The sequence below is a fragment of the Chaetura pelagica genome, unplaced genomic scaffold (assembly GCF_000747805.2).
Source record: "Chaetura pelagica isolate M959 unplaced genomic scaffold, ChaPel_1.0 scaffold145, whole genome shotgun sequence".
NCBI lineage: Eukaryota > Metazoa > Chordata > Aves > Apodiformes > Apodidae > Chaetura > Chaetura pelagica.
This window is the reverse complement of record NW_009953332.1, coordinates 2737902-2752007: the sequence shown is the minus strand read 5'-3', so window position 1 is coordinate 2752007 and position 14106 is coordinate 2737902. Positions and strand designations below refer to the sequence as shown.

At 43.5% G+C, this 14106-nt stretch overlaps 1 protein-coding gene across 1 annotated transcript in view; it reads right to left on the bottom strand.

Annotated features, from left to right (window-relative positions):
• Positions 1–14106, bottom strand: part of ABCA1 (ATP-binding cassette, sub-family A (ABC1), member 1) — a 76970-nt gene that overhangs the window by 34234 nt on the left and 28630 nt on the right. Inside the window, exons 5-7 of the mRNA XM_009998173.1 lie at positions 12622–12743; positions 8148–8339; positions 979–1065 (exon numbers count right to left, since the gene is read on the bottom strand). Of these exons, the coding sequence (XP_009996475.1) occupies positions 979–1065; positions 8148–8339; positions 12622–12743 (401 nt within the window). The remainder of the gene's footprint in view (positions 1–978; positions 1066–8147; positions 8340–12621; positions 12744–14106) is intronic.

Sequence of the window (14106 nt, the reverse complement as noted above, 5' to 3'; positions counted from 1 at the left end):
CTGACCCGGAGTGACCCGCGCAGGGGTTACTGCCGGTCACGGCTCCCAGCTCTCTCGCAAAGGCGGAAGGCGAAGCAAAAGGGGAGGAGGGAGGAGGAGGCGGTGGCATTGTTTGGTTTAGACGGTTGTGATCTCTCCTTCAGGCAGAGAATGTTTTTGCGTTGTTTTTTTGGGTGTTTTTTTTGCCTGGTAGCAGCACTTCAAAGGCAGAACCAGCCATAAAGCAGCTCAGATAAGTTTCTGGCTCAAAAACAACACCCCAGTTTTGGGATTTTGACTCATGCGAGGCATGCAGGGCTTTTTTTTTTTTTTTTTTTTTCCCCCTTAACCTGCAAAAACAAATACTTGAAGTCTCTATAATGTCACTTTGCCTCTGCAAAAAGCTATTTATGTTTTGCCAGAGCCTCCCTCAGCCAGTGCTGTGATGCTCTTGCACCGAGTGCCCCAGAAAGATGGGAAAACAATCTCTGCCCCAAAAAAGCTAGTTAGACAGAGACCTAACAGTAGCCTATAGCTACTCATTTAGAACACCCACAATGTATCTTTCACATGCCATACCCTCACCACACCCAGAGACCAGCAGATACCAGCAAGTTAGAAACCCTGGCAGGGTTGGCAACCGAGTGAGAAAGCGGCAAAGGGGGCAAAACCCCCACGCGCGGTTTGCAGAGCCCTGCTCGGCAGCAGACACACTGCGAGCCCCACAGCTGTGCCATGAATTCCTGACCCGCTCATAAGGACTCAGTCTTCAGCCACACATCTGATAAACTCCTGCGGTGTTTGTAACTTGGAATTGCAAGGTGTGTGCTGCCTCTGCTGACAGGGAGAGCGCCTGTAGGACAGGGAGAAGTTTCAAAACAAGGCAGGGACTGATTTGACTTTGAGTTGCACCAGGGCGACTCGTGCTTTTTGTACTCAATTGCAGGCTAAGGCAGCAACCACGGTGATGTGTTTTCCCAACACAAAGGTGCTCCTTACCTCTTTAACAAGCTTCCCAAGGCTCTCTCGAAAAGCTTCCACAGTTTCTGACAGATCACGCAGGGAGGAATTGAAAGAGATGTGTCTCTGCATGAAAGAGAAAAGGAAACTGAAGTCACTGCAAGGCACAAGCAAAGAAACTGAACTGTGGTAAACATTCTGGTAAAGAAGGGTAGCAAAGACTGTTCACGTGGCAAAGTGCTTGATGGGGAAGACACAGCTGGCTTTCTGTACAACCCTGAGCTTAAAATTCCCTGGACTTCAGCCCCCCACAATCCAAGGAGGACACCTCTTTCCATCCTCACAGAGTAGCTATGCAGATGTCATAACCAGAACCATTCCAGTATAATGTTAAACACATGCACGTACAATTATAGTGCAAAGGATGGCTAGCATTTCAGGTCACAAACCAAGCACCACACATGGACAGACCTGAAATCCTACAAGCCAGTTCTAAGAAGGGGATACCAGGTCTACACAAGGGAGGAAAAGACCAGGTGGTAGACACAAGTTCTCAGTGGGACTCCACAGATACCAGCTCAGATACAGAGAAATCCTGCTGGAGTGTACATAATCTTCATCACTTTTATCTAAACCCAGGCTGTATTTCAGAACAACCAGCTCCCATGAAACAGCTGACTTTTTCCATCATCAGAAGAGAAACACTGACAAGTTTCCAGAAACGAAGGAACAGCTTTCAGAAAACTACTTGGTCTAGGCAGGGACTCACACTGAAAACAACTTGTTTCCAGTTCTACATGTGACTGGTGAGTCTGGGTTTTGGTTTGTTGGGTTCTTTTTCCCTTCTGTTCACATATCTGGATTATCTTGCACGAGAAACATTTGGACACTTCTTTCGAGGGAGTAAAATTTAAAATACTTTCCTAAGATTTCACATTAACAACTACACATTGCAGCATCTGAAGGCATGCAAAAGTTACAGCATTGTATACACAGAGGAGCAGCCAAGGCCCTTGATTTTAACACACCTTTTTGACTGAAGCTTTTCGTTTTCACATCTTTCCTGGGGTAATTTCTGGAAGCAAAGTCTGGAGACTTTCACATGTTCTAGTTGATTTGCTGGAGGGTGATAAGACCTGCTCAGTGCCAGCGGGTGTAAATGGGCACTGTTACACCCATCTGTCAGTGCATTTAAGACCCAGCTAACTTTTCTGAGCGCACAGTTAGTGCCTGCACTGAAGTCAGTTGCAAATTCAGGGAGGGTCTCTATAACCTCTATGGATTTCTACTAAACACAGTCCTTAAGGTTTGGATAAATCAAAGCATGTCATTAGGGCTAAAAGACAAGCAATTCAGACTCTACACAGGCTAAGACCTTCAAGACATATTTAAAGAAAAATAGTCAGCAAATATTAAAGCTACACAGCTGCACTACCACTTCAGCCACAAGATGAGGTAGAAAGTCCTAGGTTCACACATAACAGTAGACGTGCTTGTTCAGCTCCATGTATCTCATTAAGCTTTACCACAGACTTCTGGTGTTCACTGTATTCAGAGGCAACTCAGGGACAAAGTGGGCAAAGAGTTTTCTTATGATACTAATTGGTTCAGAACAGTGAAAAATAAAAAGTCAATTGCAAGGGGTTAGAGAAGGACCTCATGCTGACGCTCTGTTACAAAGTGCCAGGCGAAATTTAGTGCTGCAAAAGAAAAGTACATAACGAGAAGACAGTTCTACCTTAAAATACCCTTTGATGGCTCTGAACTAGCTAGTGCCACTCAGAAAGGGAGCTCTTACAGTAATAAGATAGATCAACATCAGTATAAATCCACTGTGCAATCCCAGTTCTCAAGATGCAATTTTGCATCTTCCAACTCTGAAGGAAGAGAAGTACAAAAGGAGGCAACAAGTATAATTCAGAGTAAGAATGGCATCAGATGGAAGAAAAATAAGCCACAGGTAGGAACTTATAATGACAAATAGAGGTTATGACAGAGATCTGTAGAATTACAAGTAGGATAAGAATGGGAACAGGGTCACAGTGCCTCATCATACAGGACTAGAGGTCTTCCAGTGAAGACATCAGTCTACAACAATCAAAAGCACTACTGCACACCAACTTAGTAAAAACTGAGACATTCTGCAGATACTATGCAATGCTGAAGGCACCAAAAGTTAATGCGGGTTTGAGAAAGGCTTAGCATAATTCATTAAAGAAAAAAAGAAAGCTTACGAAGTGCTATTAAACACCCAAGATTCAAATAGTAGTTTAAAAAGTCTGAGTTGCGAGCTACTGAAGAACAGGACATAACATAGAGGAAAGGTTACTATATACGTGCCCCAGGCCTACTTCCACATGTCTCCATTGTGGATCACTGCTGGAACAGCACTCAGGGGACACTGAGCTGAACAAGACTTTGGTCTGACCCAATGTGCAAGTCTTAGGTCAAGGAGCTTGCAAACCTTACCCTGAAATGTGAGGAGAACCCACTTAGCCTTTCACACTCCACCACCCTGACATTTCAGCCTAATAAATTCACAGCACTGCAAGATGGTTTTTCACCAGAACTTGCAATGATGCCATTGCTATAGAGGGAATTTTGTTTTCTTTACCACCACCACCCTTTGCATCCTAAAGCCCCTTCAGGGAGCCTCTCAACTGAAATATCCAGAGACAATGAGAAAAGTCAGTCACAAGTGCCCAGTCTTCTTTGTATAGATGAGGATGTAATTATTTTTTTCTAAAAAATAAATCTTTGCAGCGGCTCATTAATTAAAGTTGCTTGTTACATTCATAAGAGCCCTCTAGAATCAGGGTAGCTCCTGTAAGATTGGTCCCCCTGTGAGAGTTGTCTCTAATTGGTGTCTGCGCTACATCTTGAGGAGGGGCAGGCAATGACTCATTTTTCTGGTGAGATGCAGCAAAAAATATCACTTGTTCTTTCTAGGGACACTGTGGAAAGCCAGATCTCTAGCATTTCTGAACTGCCCTGTACAGTTACTGTGTTACTGGCTGGCAAGTCATGCCTTCAGCTAGACATGTCTTTTGGGGCACCCATCATCACAATACTCTTGAGGTACAAATTGCACAGAGTGGACTCTGTGTGCTGGTATGTGCATGCTACAACACTTGAAATAGAGACAAATACTTGAGATGATGAGTTGGCTGCACAGTCAAGACATGCCATGAATAAGTCCACCTGTTACCTCCTGCTGGAAGGGATGGACAACTCTTTCTTTAATGTGCTGGAGAATGCCTGAGTCTGAAGGGTTGGAGGTCATAACAAGATTCAGCCAGTACTGTTTCTGCTAATGAGAATCACAGAATGGTTTGGGTTGGAAGGGACCTTGAAGATCATACAATTCCAGCCCCCCTGCCATGGGCAGGGACACCACCCACTAGACCAGGTTGCTCCAAGCCCCATCCAACCTGCCCTTGAACACTTCCAGGGAGGGGACAGCCACAACTTCTCAGGGCAACCTGTTCCACTGTCTCACCACCCTCATAGTGAAGAATTTATTCCTGATGTCTAATCTAAGTCTACACTCTGCCATGTTTGCTTTGACATTGCTGTTGCAATTTACACCAAGCAGAAAATTCACGGTTCACGTTCTCTAAGCTTCTGCTTTTGTTTCCTGTGAGTGCAAGTCCCAAAGTACAGCTGCTTAAAAGCAGAATGTCATTGTGCTTGAGTGAAAAGATTCTCAAGAAGGGCAAGGAAAGCCAACTTTAGTTGCAGCATGTATGTACATTAATAGACCTCTTCTAAAGCCATTTTTCAACTGGAATGTACTTACTGTTCAATGCTTTGTTCATGCTAACCATATGACAAAATACCACCCGTATTACAAAGGGAGAAAAAGCAGTTGGATTTTCATGTAGATTTTCACCCACACTCCTCCAAGGACCACTACAGTGCACCAGCCACAACAGATTTCTGACTTACTACAGACCTACTCACTGGAAATGACTGTGGCAAAGCCCTTCTTAGGCAGCAACGAAATCCCACAGGATCAATTTGAACTGTCTTTGTCATTTAACCTTCCCCCCAAATCATTTTCAAAACTGGGGAGATTTGTAGAGCAAAAGCTGTCCGGCAGGTTGGTATTTTTGTGGTATAAAACAGTCCCCACCCACCACACCACCAGCTCCTCTGACTTATTGCCATTGCTCTTTCTAACCACGGGTGCCTGTCATCCTTCCCAAACTGTGTAATTGTGACAACTGCCAGCCTAGCCCAGGGAGAAAGCTGACAAGGAAATTCATGTGGATGCAGTTAGAGGTACTGTTTTGTTATTGATCTCAAATCAGCTTCTCCTGCCTCACAGTCTACACAGTCACTGACTACACATATTCCAAGGCAAACCTCCAGAAGATGCATCCACAAGGGGCTTGCACCAGATGTCCTGTGCTCTGTAGGATTAAGTGTTGGCTTGGCCAAAAGGCTTAACAAAATGAAGATTAAGACATTGACTTTTTGAAATACTTCTTGCTTCTACTTGAGCAAACACTCAGTCAAGAAGGAACGCTGATCCTCTGCCTCCACCCCTGTGATCACTCCCAGTTACTTTGCTGGGCTTCAATCTAAATAGCCTGCCCCAAATAGGTTCTTGCATAAGAAAGAACAAGGAGACTCACTTTAATGTCCCCACCATGCCTCCATGTGCTTGGCTCTGCTTTCTCATCCTACAGAGCAGACTAAATTAAAGTATTACAAGGGATTAGTGGCAGAGCTAGAAATCTTCATGCAATATTTTTATTAGAAGTCTTTTTGTCTTAACTATACTCTTCCACTTCACACAACGCTCAAGCTGTTTTGGATAGAATAGATGAGCCTATGTAAAGACAAGTGCTTCATTTTTTGTCTTTTTTTTTTTAAAAAAAAGTCCCTCAACAATGCTGTGACATTTAGATCTCATGCACTTCACCATACTTGCACTTTAGTTTACTTTTTAAAGTTGTGCTCTGACCATAATTTTCTAACAGTTTCTGGATTCTTGTGAGTTACCTGGCTCCAAATGCACACACACATTAAGCTGGAAGAAGCAGGTGTTGACATAGGGGTCTCAGTCTTGCACCATTCCCTTCATGTTTCAGCAAACCCTGGCAAATCCTCCTCTGTCACTGTTTAAGCCAGTGGTGTTTAATTTGCACAGTTTTTGCACACAGTTCCAAGTCCTTTTCACCCTGATTTTATTGACCTAATAATTTTTATTAGGTTCCTGCCTCTCCATAAATCACAGAATGCTGCAACCACTGGAGTTTAGGTCACATTACATGAGCCAAAACCATGTGAATCACTGTTATATCTGTTTTATCTGCCCTTACTTTTACTTACTGAAACACCATGCTGTGCAGTCCACTAAGGAGAATAAGAAAAAAATATTAAAAATAAAAATCTGGGAAAATTGTTGGCATTGGTTTTCAGACTCTAGTATTAGGCTCTTGGTGCTAGCTTCAGCATGCACATCCAATATTTGACCCACAGTGCCTTTAATGATAAGCTATTAGTCAAAAGCCTCCTTTGTTCACAAACAGAAAGTTCCTTCTTTGTTCAAAGATGTTACTGCAGGTCAAGGCACTGTTTAGCCTTTAAAGACAAAAGGTTTAAAAAGTGTTGGTCATGATCCTAGAGTAATTTATTCATTTTGCCTGGCCACAGGAAGCCAGTTATTTTTTATTTAATTCACTGATGCATTACAGCAGCTTAACCAGAGCACAGCCCTTGACATTTTTCTGAGGAAAACTGTGGACCTTCACAGCAGGTTTAGAACTTCTGGCTTCTGGACTTGAGCTTTTTTTTCCTCTGCAGCTTCTCGGAAGTCCCCCAACATTGCACATAATGACTTACTCTGCTTTGCTGTTGCCAAGTGGCATGCATGGCTCATGACTTACTTCCTTCACCAAGCAATATAGATGTAACAACACTAAGGTACACTCAGTAACTGCTTCTGTCAGCTAAATTGTGGAGAATCCCATACATGAGAGAAGAAAGACAATCTCTGGAAGGCCCAGAAGACCAAGGCTGAGTTGTGCTATTGCTGGCTATTTTCACCCCCTTAAGTCCCCAGAATTCTCGCTTCTCTAAATGATTTAATGTAAATGCATGCATATAGATCTACCTGAACAAAATAAACTGCTTACAGCCATTCCTTTTCAAGCAGCCAATCTTTGTTATGGGGACAATTTTAGTGCTGTTACCTCATCTCTTAACGGTTACGATTATCTTGCTCTTCCAGCAGGAAAGAAAAAATGCAGATGGAGGACATGTGGAAAACAGAATATGAGCTGTGGAGAGCAGTAACTGACCACTGTGTACTGCGCAGAAGAGTAATATGATTCCAGTACTTGATAATGACCCTCTTTGACTGGGGACAAAGCCAAGCAAGTGGTACATGACTTTCTGTCCTAAAAGGCTCATCAAATCTGGAAACTCATACAGACAAAGTGTTTATTTCTTCCACAGCAGACAATACAGTGTTTGTTTTAGTGGGTAACAGAGTGGGCTCTGTGGTATCTTCTCTCTACTGATACTTCCAGCACTAACTTCCTTTAACTTTTGTGATTTACCAGATATTGACCTATATCACAGCATCACCGGGGTCTCCTAGATAAACAGCTAAGTGTACTTCAGTCTCCTCTCACCCCCCTAAATAATGTATTTTCCTGAAGTTCAATAAGCTCCTGGTTCCAAAATACATGCAGTTGGTCAATTTTTGAAACAGGGCTTTAAAACTTGCTTCCTCTTTGTATGAATTAAACCTGCTCAAAGGTCATGTCTTGCCACTGGCCAGAAACTTCTTCACTCAGTGGCCCCATTGTAAGGGCAGAGGGTGATGGTTTTAGCACTCCGCACGGGCCAGTCTAACATTTGGGCTCATTCCAGAGAAGACAACATCTGACCAAAACACAAGGACAACCAAGAGCCTGTTTGTTACCATACAGAGTAAATATTTTCCTCTTGACAAACTGAAGTTGCAGACCACACACATTTACAATCAGCAAGTAACATGCTACAATGAGAAGGACGAGAATGAAATGAAGAAGGAATGTTGTTTATGCTCCAGTGATATAGAAAATATTTTCTCTTTGTCACTACCAATGAACAGCTCACTATAGAAATGCAGGGATGAGTTCCTAGATTGACAGCCCTTGAAAACATTAGTGTCAATGACAGCTTCTCACAGATGGGACCAGTGCACTCACCTGAAGAGGCTTCAAAGGATTCAGGTTAGCACGGAACACTTGTTCAGTTGCATGGAGTTTTTCCTTTGGCAAGGTGCAAAGGGAGGTCTGAGAGTCCACAGCCACAGTCTGATTTTGTATTGTAAGAAATTCAGACAGCGTTGAATTAATGCAGAGATCTCGCAGTCGCATTCGGTAACCAGACACAATGACCTGTAAAAGTGGGGAAAGCAGCTGAGTCTTCCTGCCTGGTAATTCTTGCAGCACACAACTGGTTATCACTGAGACAAAGCTCATGACATTTCCAGATAGAAGCAAGAGGGCACTTTTCCTTACAAGTTGCATGGCCCCAACCCATGTGAAACTCAATTCCACAAAAAAAAACCATCTCCCTGCTGCTCGTGTGTGGGAGAAGTCCTGGGGAAGGTAGGACTCTCCCCACTTCCCCACACACGTGTAAAGAGCAGCAGCAATCCCGTCCTCCACAGCAGCCATTTCCTCCAACAAAGGCTACAAGCATTGCCCAATCTTCAGGCTTCTGGGAATTGAGCCACAGAGACAAAACTAGGCTTGAGACCAGACGCAAGTCTGGCGAATCTATGTGAAGGGCAAAAGACCTATGTCCCAAACTCCTTAGATTTATGTCCCAGCCGCACTTTCTGTGCTGTTCTGTATTAGGACTGCCTTCTCCCTTAGCTCTGAAGTATCTTATTTAACTGCTGAGAGAAACATTGTTCAGTGTTTTGGGGCGGATAATTAATGTATCTGAAAAAAAATATCTTACTAGCTGCAACAAACAAGATACAAGATCCTAGATTCTTCTTTCACAGGCATATTTTACTTAAGGTGATTGTTTGCTTGTCAATGAAGTTTCCTAATCCACAAGCAACCACCTCATTTATGAAAGAAATACATAAAATCCCTCTGAATTACCTCCAGTCCCTTTCAGTCCTGATGGCCTAGTTTCTTTCAATAAGGTCAGCAGAGGATTTAGGTTTGCTGAACAACAAACAGGTACATGTCAAACAAGCACACACTTAACAAAGGTGATAAACACAAGGAAAATCCAGCGTCTTCGACTGGAAAGATTTTTTGTTTGCCTTGGGGCTAGACAGAGGGAACAATTTTATTGTAAACAGTGAACAACAGCTTTACACTTATTTTCTTCTTTCTGTTCTTTTGTAATACCCAAAATGCGTTGCCCAACCTCCAGCAACAACTAAAGAGGATTGATCTACATCCCAGAAGAGTTAATAGTTCCTGCATCAAGCTTGTAAGCCTGAATATTTTCTCGTCTTTCAAAACCAAAAGGACATCAACAATCGGGGGGGGAAATGTGCACTATGTTCAGAAAACAAGCAGATGGAACTGATAGGAGAGGAAATAGATTTATAATGCAACACTTATGCAAACCTTTAACTTTAGTCTGCATCCATATGCTAAAATTAGGATATTTCCATGATGCACCCAACTAAATAAATTGGATAGATCTCACATCAAAAAGGCTGGTATTTTGAAAAAGTTTAGGTACTTTTTTTTTTTTAATGCCAGCAGAAATACTACCACCATTGTAGCCATGCTGAAAAGGGGATAGTCCTGGAATGACATTCAAGAGACCAAAGATCACTCAAAAAAGTGAGCATGAACGATCCCCACCATCCCCTGTGTCTGTCCACATCTTTCAATCAGATTTTAAGCTCTTCTGGAGAAAAGCTGCTCTTTCTAAACACTGTTGAGGTCCAGAGCACATGACCCTAGAACAACAGCTCTGCATATGCCCTGAACTAAAACACAGTCACACAAAGCCAATTCTCTGCATCCATTTCAGGTAATCTGAAGCCATGGTGTCATTAACAGCTAAGTATGTTCTAACTGTGACTTTAAGTCTCCTAAGGACTCTCAAAAGGCCAGACATAAGTCACATCATTCTCTCTCCTGAGACTATCCCTGCTCTACAAAGCAGGGAGACCTGTTGCAGTCAGTGTATGCCCTGGCCATTGCCATTTACTCCTCACTGACATTCAGTGGGTCACACGTGGCCCCAGTCCAGAATCTGTGTCCCTCTGTGCCTTTTCACAGGGGTAGGACCCAGCCTTGCTTTTGAAGCCGTTTTATAGCTCAGTGGCCATGATAGAAAACAGTAGCATCCATGGCTTGATCAGATAGCTGCCTGGCAGCTGCTGGTCCACACTTCATCCAAAACCCACACTCTCCTGGAGCATGCCTGCCACTGTTGCAGAAACACAAGGCTAAGCCTCCCTGCTCCAGGAAGCAACGTGCCCATCAAGACAAGGCTTTGTCCATTTTTATGTATTTGCACTGGTTTCAGAATGCTGGACACTGTGTCCAGTTCTGGGCTCCTAAGTTGAGGAGAGTAGTAGAAAACTACTAAAGATAGTCCATCAGAGAGCAACAAAGACACTTGGGGGATTGGAGCATCTCTTATGAGGAAAGGCTGAGAGAGCTGGGACTCTTTAGCCTGGAGAAGGGAAGGCTGAGGAGAGACCTTATTAATGCCTGTAAGTATCTAAAGGGTGGGTACAGGGAGGATGGAGCCAGACTCTTCAGTAGTTCCCAGTGACAGGACGAGGGGCAACGAGCACAAGCTGGAACACAGGAAGTACCATTTAAATAAGAGGAAAAACTTCTTTATGGTTATGGTGACAGTCCTGGGACAGGCTGCTCAGGGAGGTTGTTGAACTACAACAGGACACTAACAGACTGCAGGGGAAGGCTGTGAGGTTTGCATACTCTGAATAAACCTTCCATATGACCTTGTGAATGAAACTATGACCCACTCATACAGTCAGAGACCAAACAACTATTGCCTATTATTATTGTAGTCACCGTGCAGCTTAGTAGTGAGGTCAGATCTCCACCTCAAATTTCCAACAAAATCAAAATGGTCCATTTTGCAACTCAGAAAAAGTCATCTTGAAAGAAGAGTGAGCACTGCCCCTCAGTTAGGTATATTAGACAAGTGCTCAAAGGCAGATCCCATGGGCCACTGCCCTCTTCTCACTCCTTAGATTTGTTCTTCCTGCCGTCCCAGGGCACAAACTGCCCTTAAGACTAAACATCACTCCCAGTGTCCTGGCAGAATAAGCACAAGACTTCCACGCACAAGAACAAAACTTACAAGCACTCAAAGACAGAACTAGCCATCTGATTACATCTTCATCACCATTCAGATACGTTATATAGATAAAAGCTGGTATTTTTATCTCCTTCCACTGGCTTTGCCATATGCAACTAATATAATATGGTAGTTACATGAGATACGGTCAGAGATAGCATCTTTGCCTCTTTGAAAATATTTCCACCTTTTCAGCTTAGGTAGAACAACTATGTTGTTGTTGATGAAGCCTTTTGGATATTCTTGCAGAACCATGAGTAGCATGATTCTGTTTTAATCTAGCTTAAATTTCAGACAACTTACTTTCAGGCAAATTAATTTAAAGCAAAACAAAGCTTTCAACATAAAATGGGTAAGTTTTTTCCACTTCACTTATTTTATATAAAACATATCCTTTACTTGCAGGAATAATAATCAAACTGCACTGAAAAAGATGGCTTGATGGAATTCACTGAAGAATAGGACAACATGTGCAAAGGGGGACAGCATCTGTAACTACATGAAAACAACAACTGAAAGGACTATTAATTAACTCCACTTCAAAGAAAAGATCTGATCTGGAATTGGGAAGCACAATGGATTTCCTCCTCCTTTTGTACAACACCTTTTGTACTGCCTTAAGAGAGCCACAGGTCTTCCTTTGAAGTCTGAAGCAACCAGTTCTGACTTCAGCATTAGAAGGGCTGCAAAAGGTGAACTAATTCATCCAGGCTAGGCAAAAACATGCTCTGAGCTGGATGCTGGCAGATAGCCATCCCAAGACAGGGGCTCCAGTGAACAGTCACCACTGCTGATGTTTATGAAAACAATAATGGGAGCAGTCAGGAGTTTCATTTGAGTTCAGGACTCTCTTGTACTGCTTAACGTACAAGTTTACTGGCTTGAAGAGCTGGCCACTGGCCGAAAAACGTGCCTCCTCCCACTGCTTAGGAATCTAAGACAGAGCAGCACATCAAAAACCTCTTCCAAACCATGCTGAGTGGTCTGGGACAAACACTCCACTTTCGTTTCTAAACAAAGTAAAACAGTTTGAACAGCACTAGCAACTTAATTTATGCTTTACTTTGGTAAAAAAGAAAAACAAAAAAAAGGAAAGAAGAAATTCACTTTAGCCTGAAGGGTACTAAGCTATTTTCTTATGAAGAACAAAACATTTGCATGTGGGTCTCAGAGTCCTTTTACAGTTTCCAACCAAGTAAGACAGTAAATTGAGGGGAAGAAAGAAGTGAAAGGCACAGATTACATTTTTCCCTGTGTTTCTACAACGCTTAGCACTGAGGGGTCCTGCACTGCAGATCTGGGCAGTATGGTTAAACAAACAATAAACGTGTTATATTAGTGGTTGAAAGTGCTCTTTACCTGCTGGAGGTTGACCTCTGCATCCAGTAGCTCCTCTACTGCAGATGATGGCATGGACACATTATGATGGAGGAAGCCTGAGAATGTCTCATTGTCAATCAGGAAATCCCGAAGTTTAAAGTCTGGAAAGTGACAAAACAAGCAACATTCTGGTCAGGGCAAAGCCAAAAGGAAACTCACGTGAGAGCTCTGAACAGGAAAAGCAAAGCCAACAAATGAGGGAATTACACAAACCAGAGCAAAAAGGGAAAAGAGGAGCTGCTGGGTAAGGTGGTCTGAAGCTTGGCAGCTTTCAGAGCTGTCAATCCACGATGTCTTGATCACAGAAAAAAAAAAAATAATAAAAAAAAATGAACCCCTAAGAACAATTCCCATTAACACCATTACTTCAGCTCAATTTGCACATACATACACAGAGGAAAGAATGCAGACCAGGCTGCTCCCCTGCTCTGGTGTGAAACATACTCCAGCATTAGCCTCGTACAAAAATATGGCTTCACTTAATCCCTGTGTTGTTACTGAACGTGGAACTGAGCTGGTGCATGGACCACTGAGGGATTTACTAGCCTGTACTTAATTATGTACTCAACCATGAGCTACTCCAAAGTCTGACATGCAGACACACAGATATGATACAGACTCTCATGCTGATCTAGGAAGCAATCTTAACCACGCAGCAAAACTTCTGCAAATGCTTTTTAATGCAATTTTCCTTCCCCAAAGCTTTACCTTCTGAAGCCATTGGTGTTTCATCATTGGGCCTTAAAACAAATCTGTATCTCTGTCACAGCACAGAGGAACCATCTGGAAATTATAATCCATGGATACTAATAAAGTTCATAAACCTGGAGGTTGAACAACTGACTCACAATGTGTTTTGGGTTTTTTCCTTTGGAGAGAGGACAACTTGATCTTTACTGCACCTAAATAAGCAGCGATAAGGAAAGCAGCTATAGCAGGAGGAGCCGAGAGAGCAGGTCTCAATGGGATCTACCAGGATGAAGCCTTCCAGGATAAGTGGAGCCAGCCAGCTAAGGTGCCACGCTGCCTTTTCCTGCTGTAGGAAGTGAGGATGCCCCAACAAACCGTGGAAAACAAGCAGCCCTAAAGGGCAAACAATGCAGTGAAGCCCCAGAAGTTTGAACCTTCCCCCCTCTCCTCTAGGGAACAGCTGCAACAGCATTCCTTTCTTCTTCTTCTTTTGTGCTTTTCTCTCTTTTTTTTTTTCTTTTCCTTAGCTCAGCGGCTGCTGCCCCTCCAGAAAGTCTGACCCTCAGGAAGAAGCAGGCTGAGCCCGTGGGGTGCCAGGGGGGGCTGGGGGACCAGGGGAAGCTGCTGGTGTTGCTGGGGGAGCAGGGGAGGCTGCTGGTGTTGCTGGGGGAGCAGGGGAGGCTGCTGGTGTTGCTGGGGGAGCAGGGGAGGCTGCTGGTGTTGCTGGGGGGGCAGGGGGGGCCGGCGGGGGTGCCGGGGGGCCCGGGGGGGCGG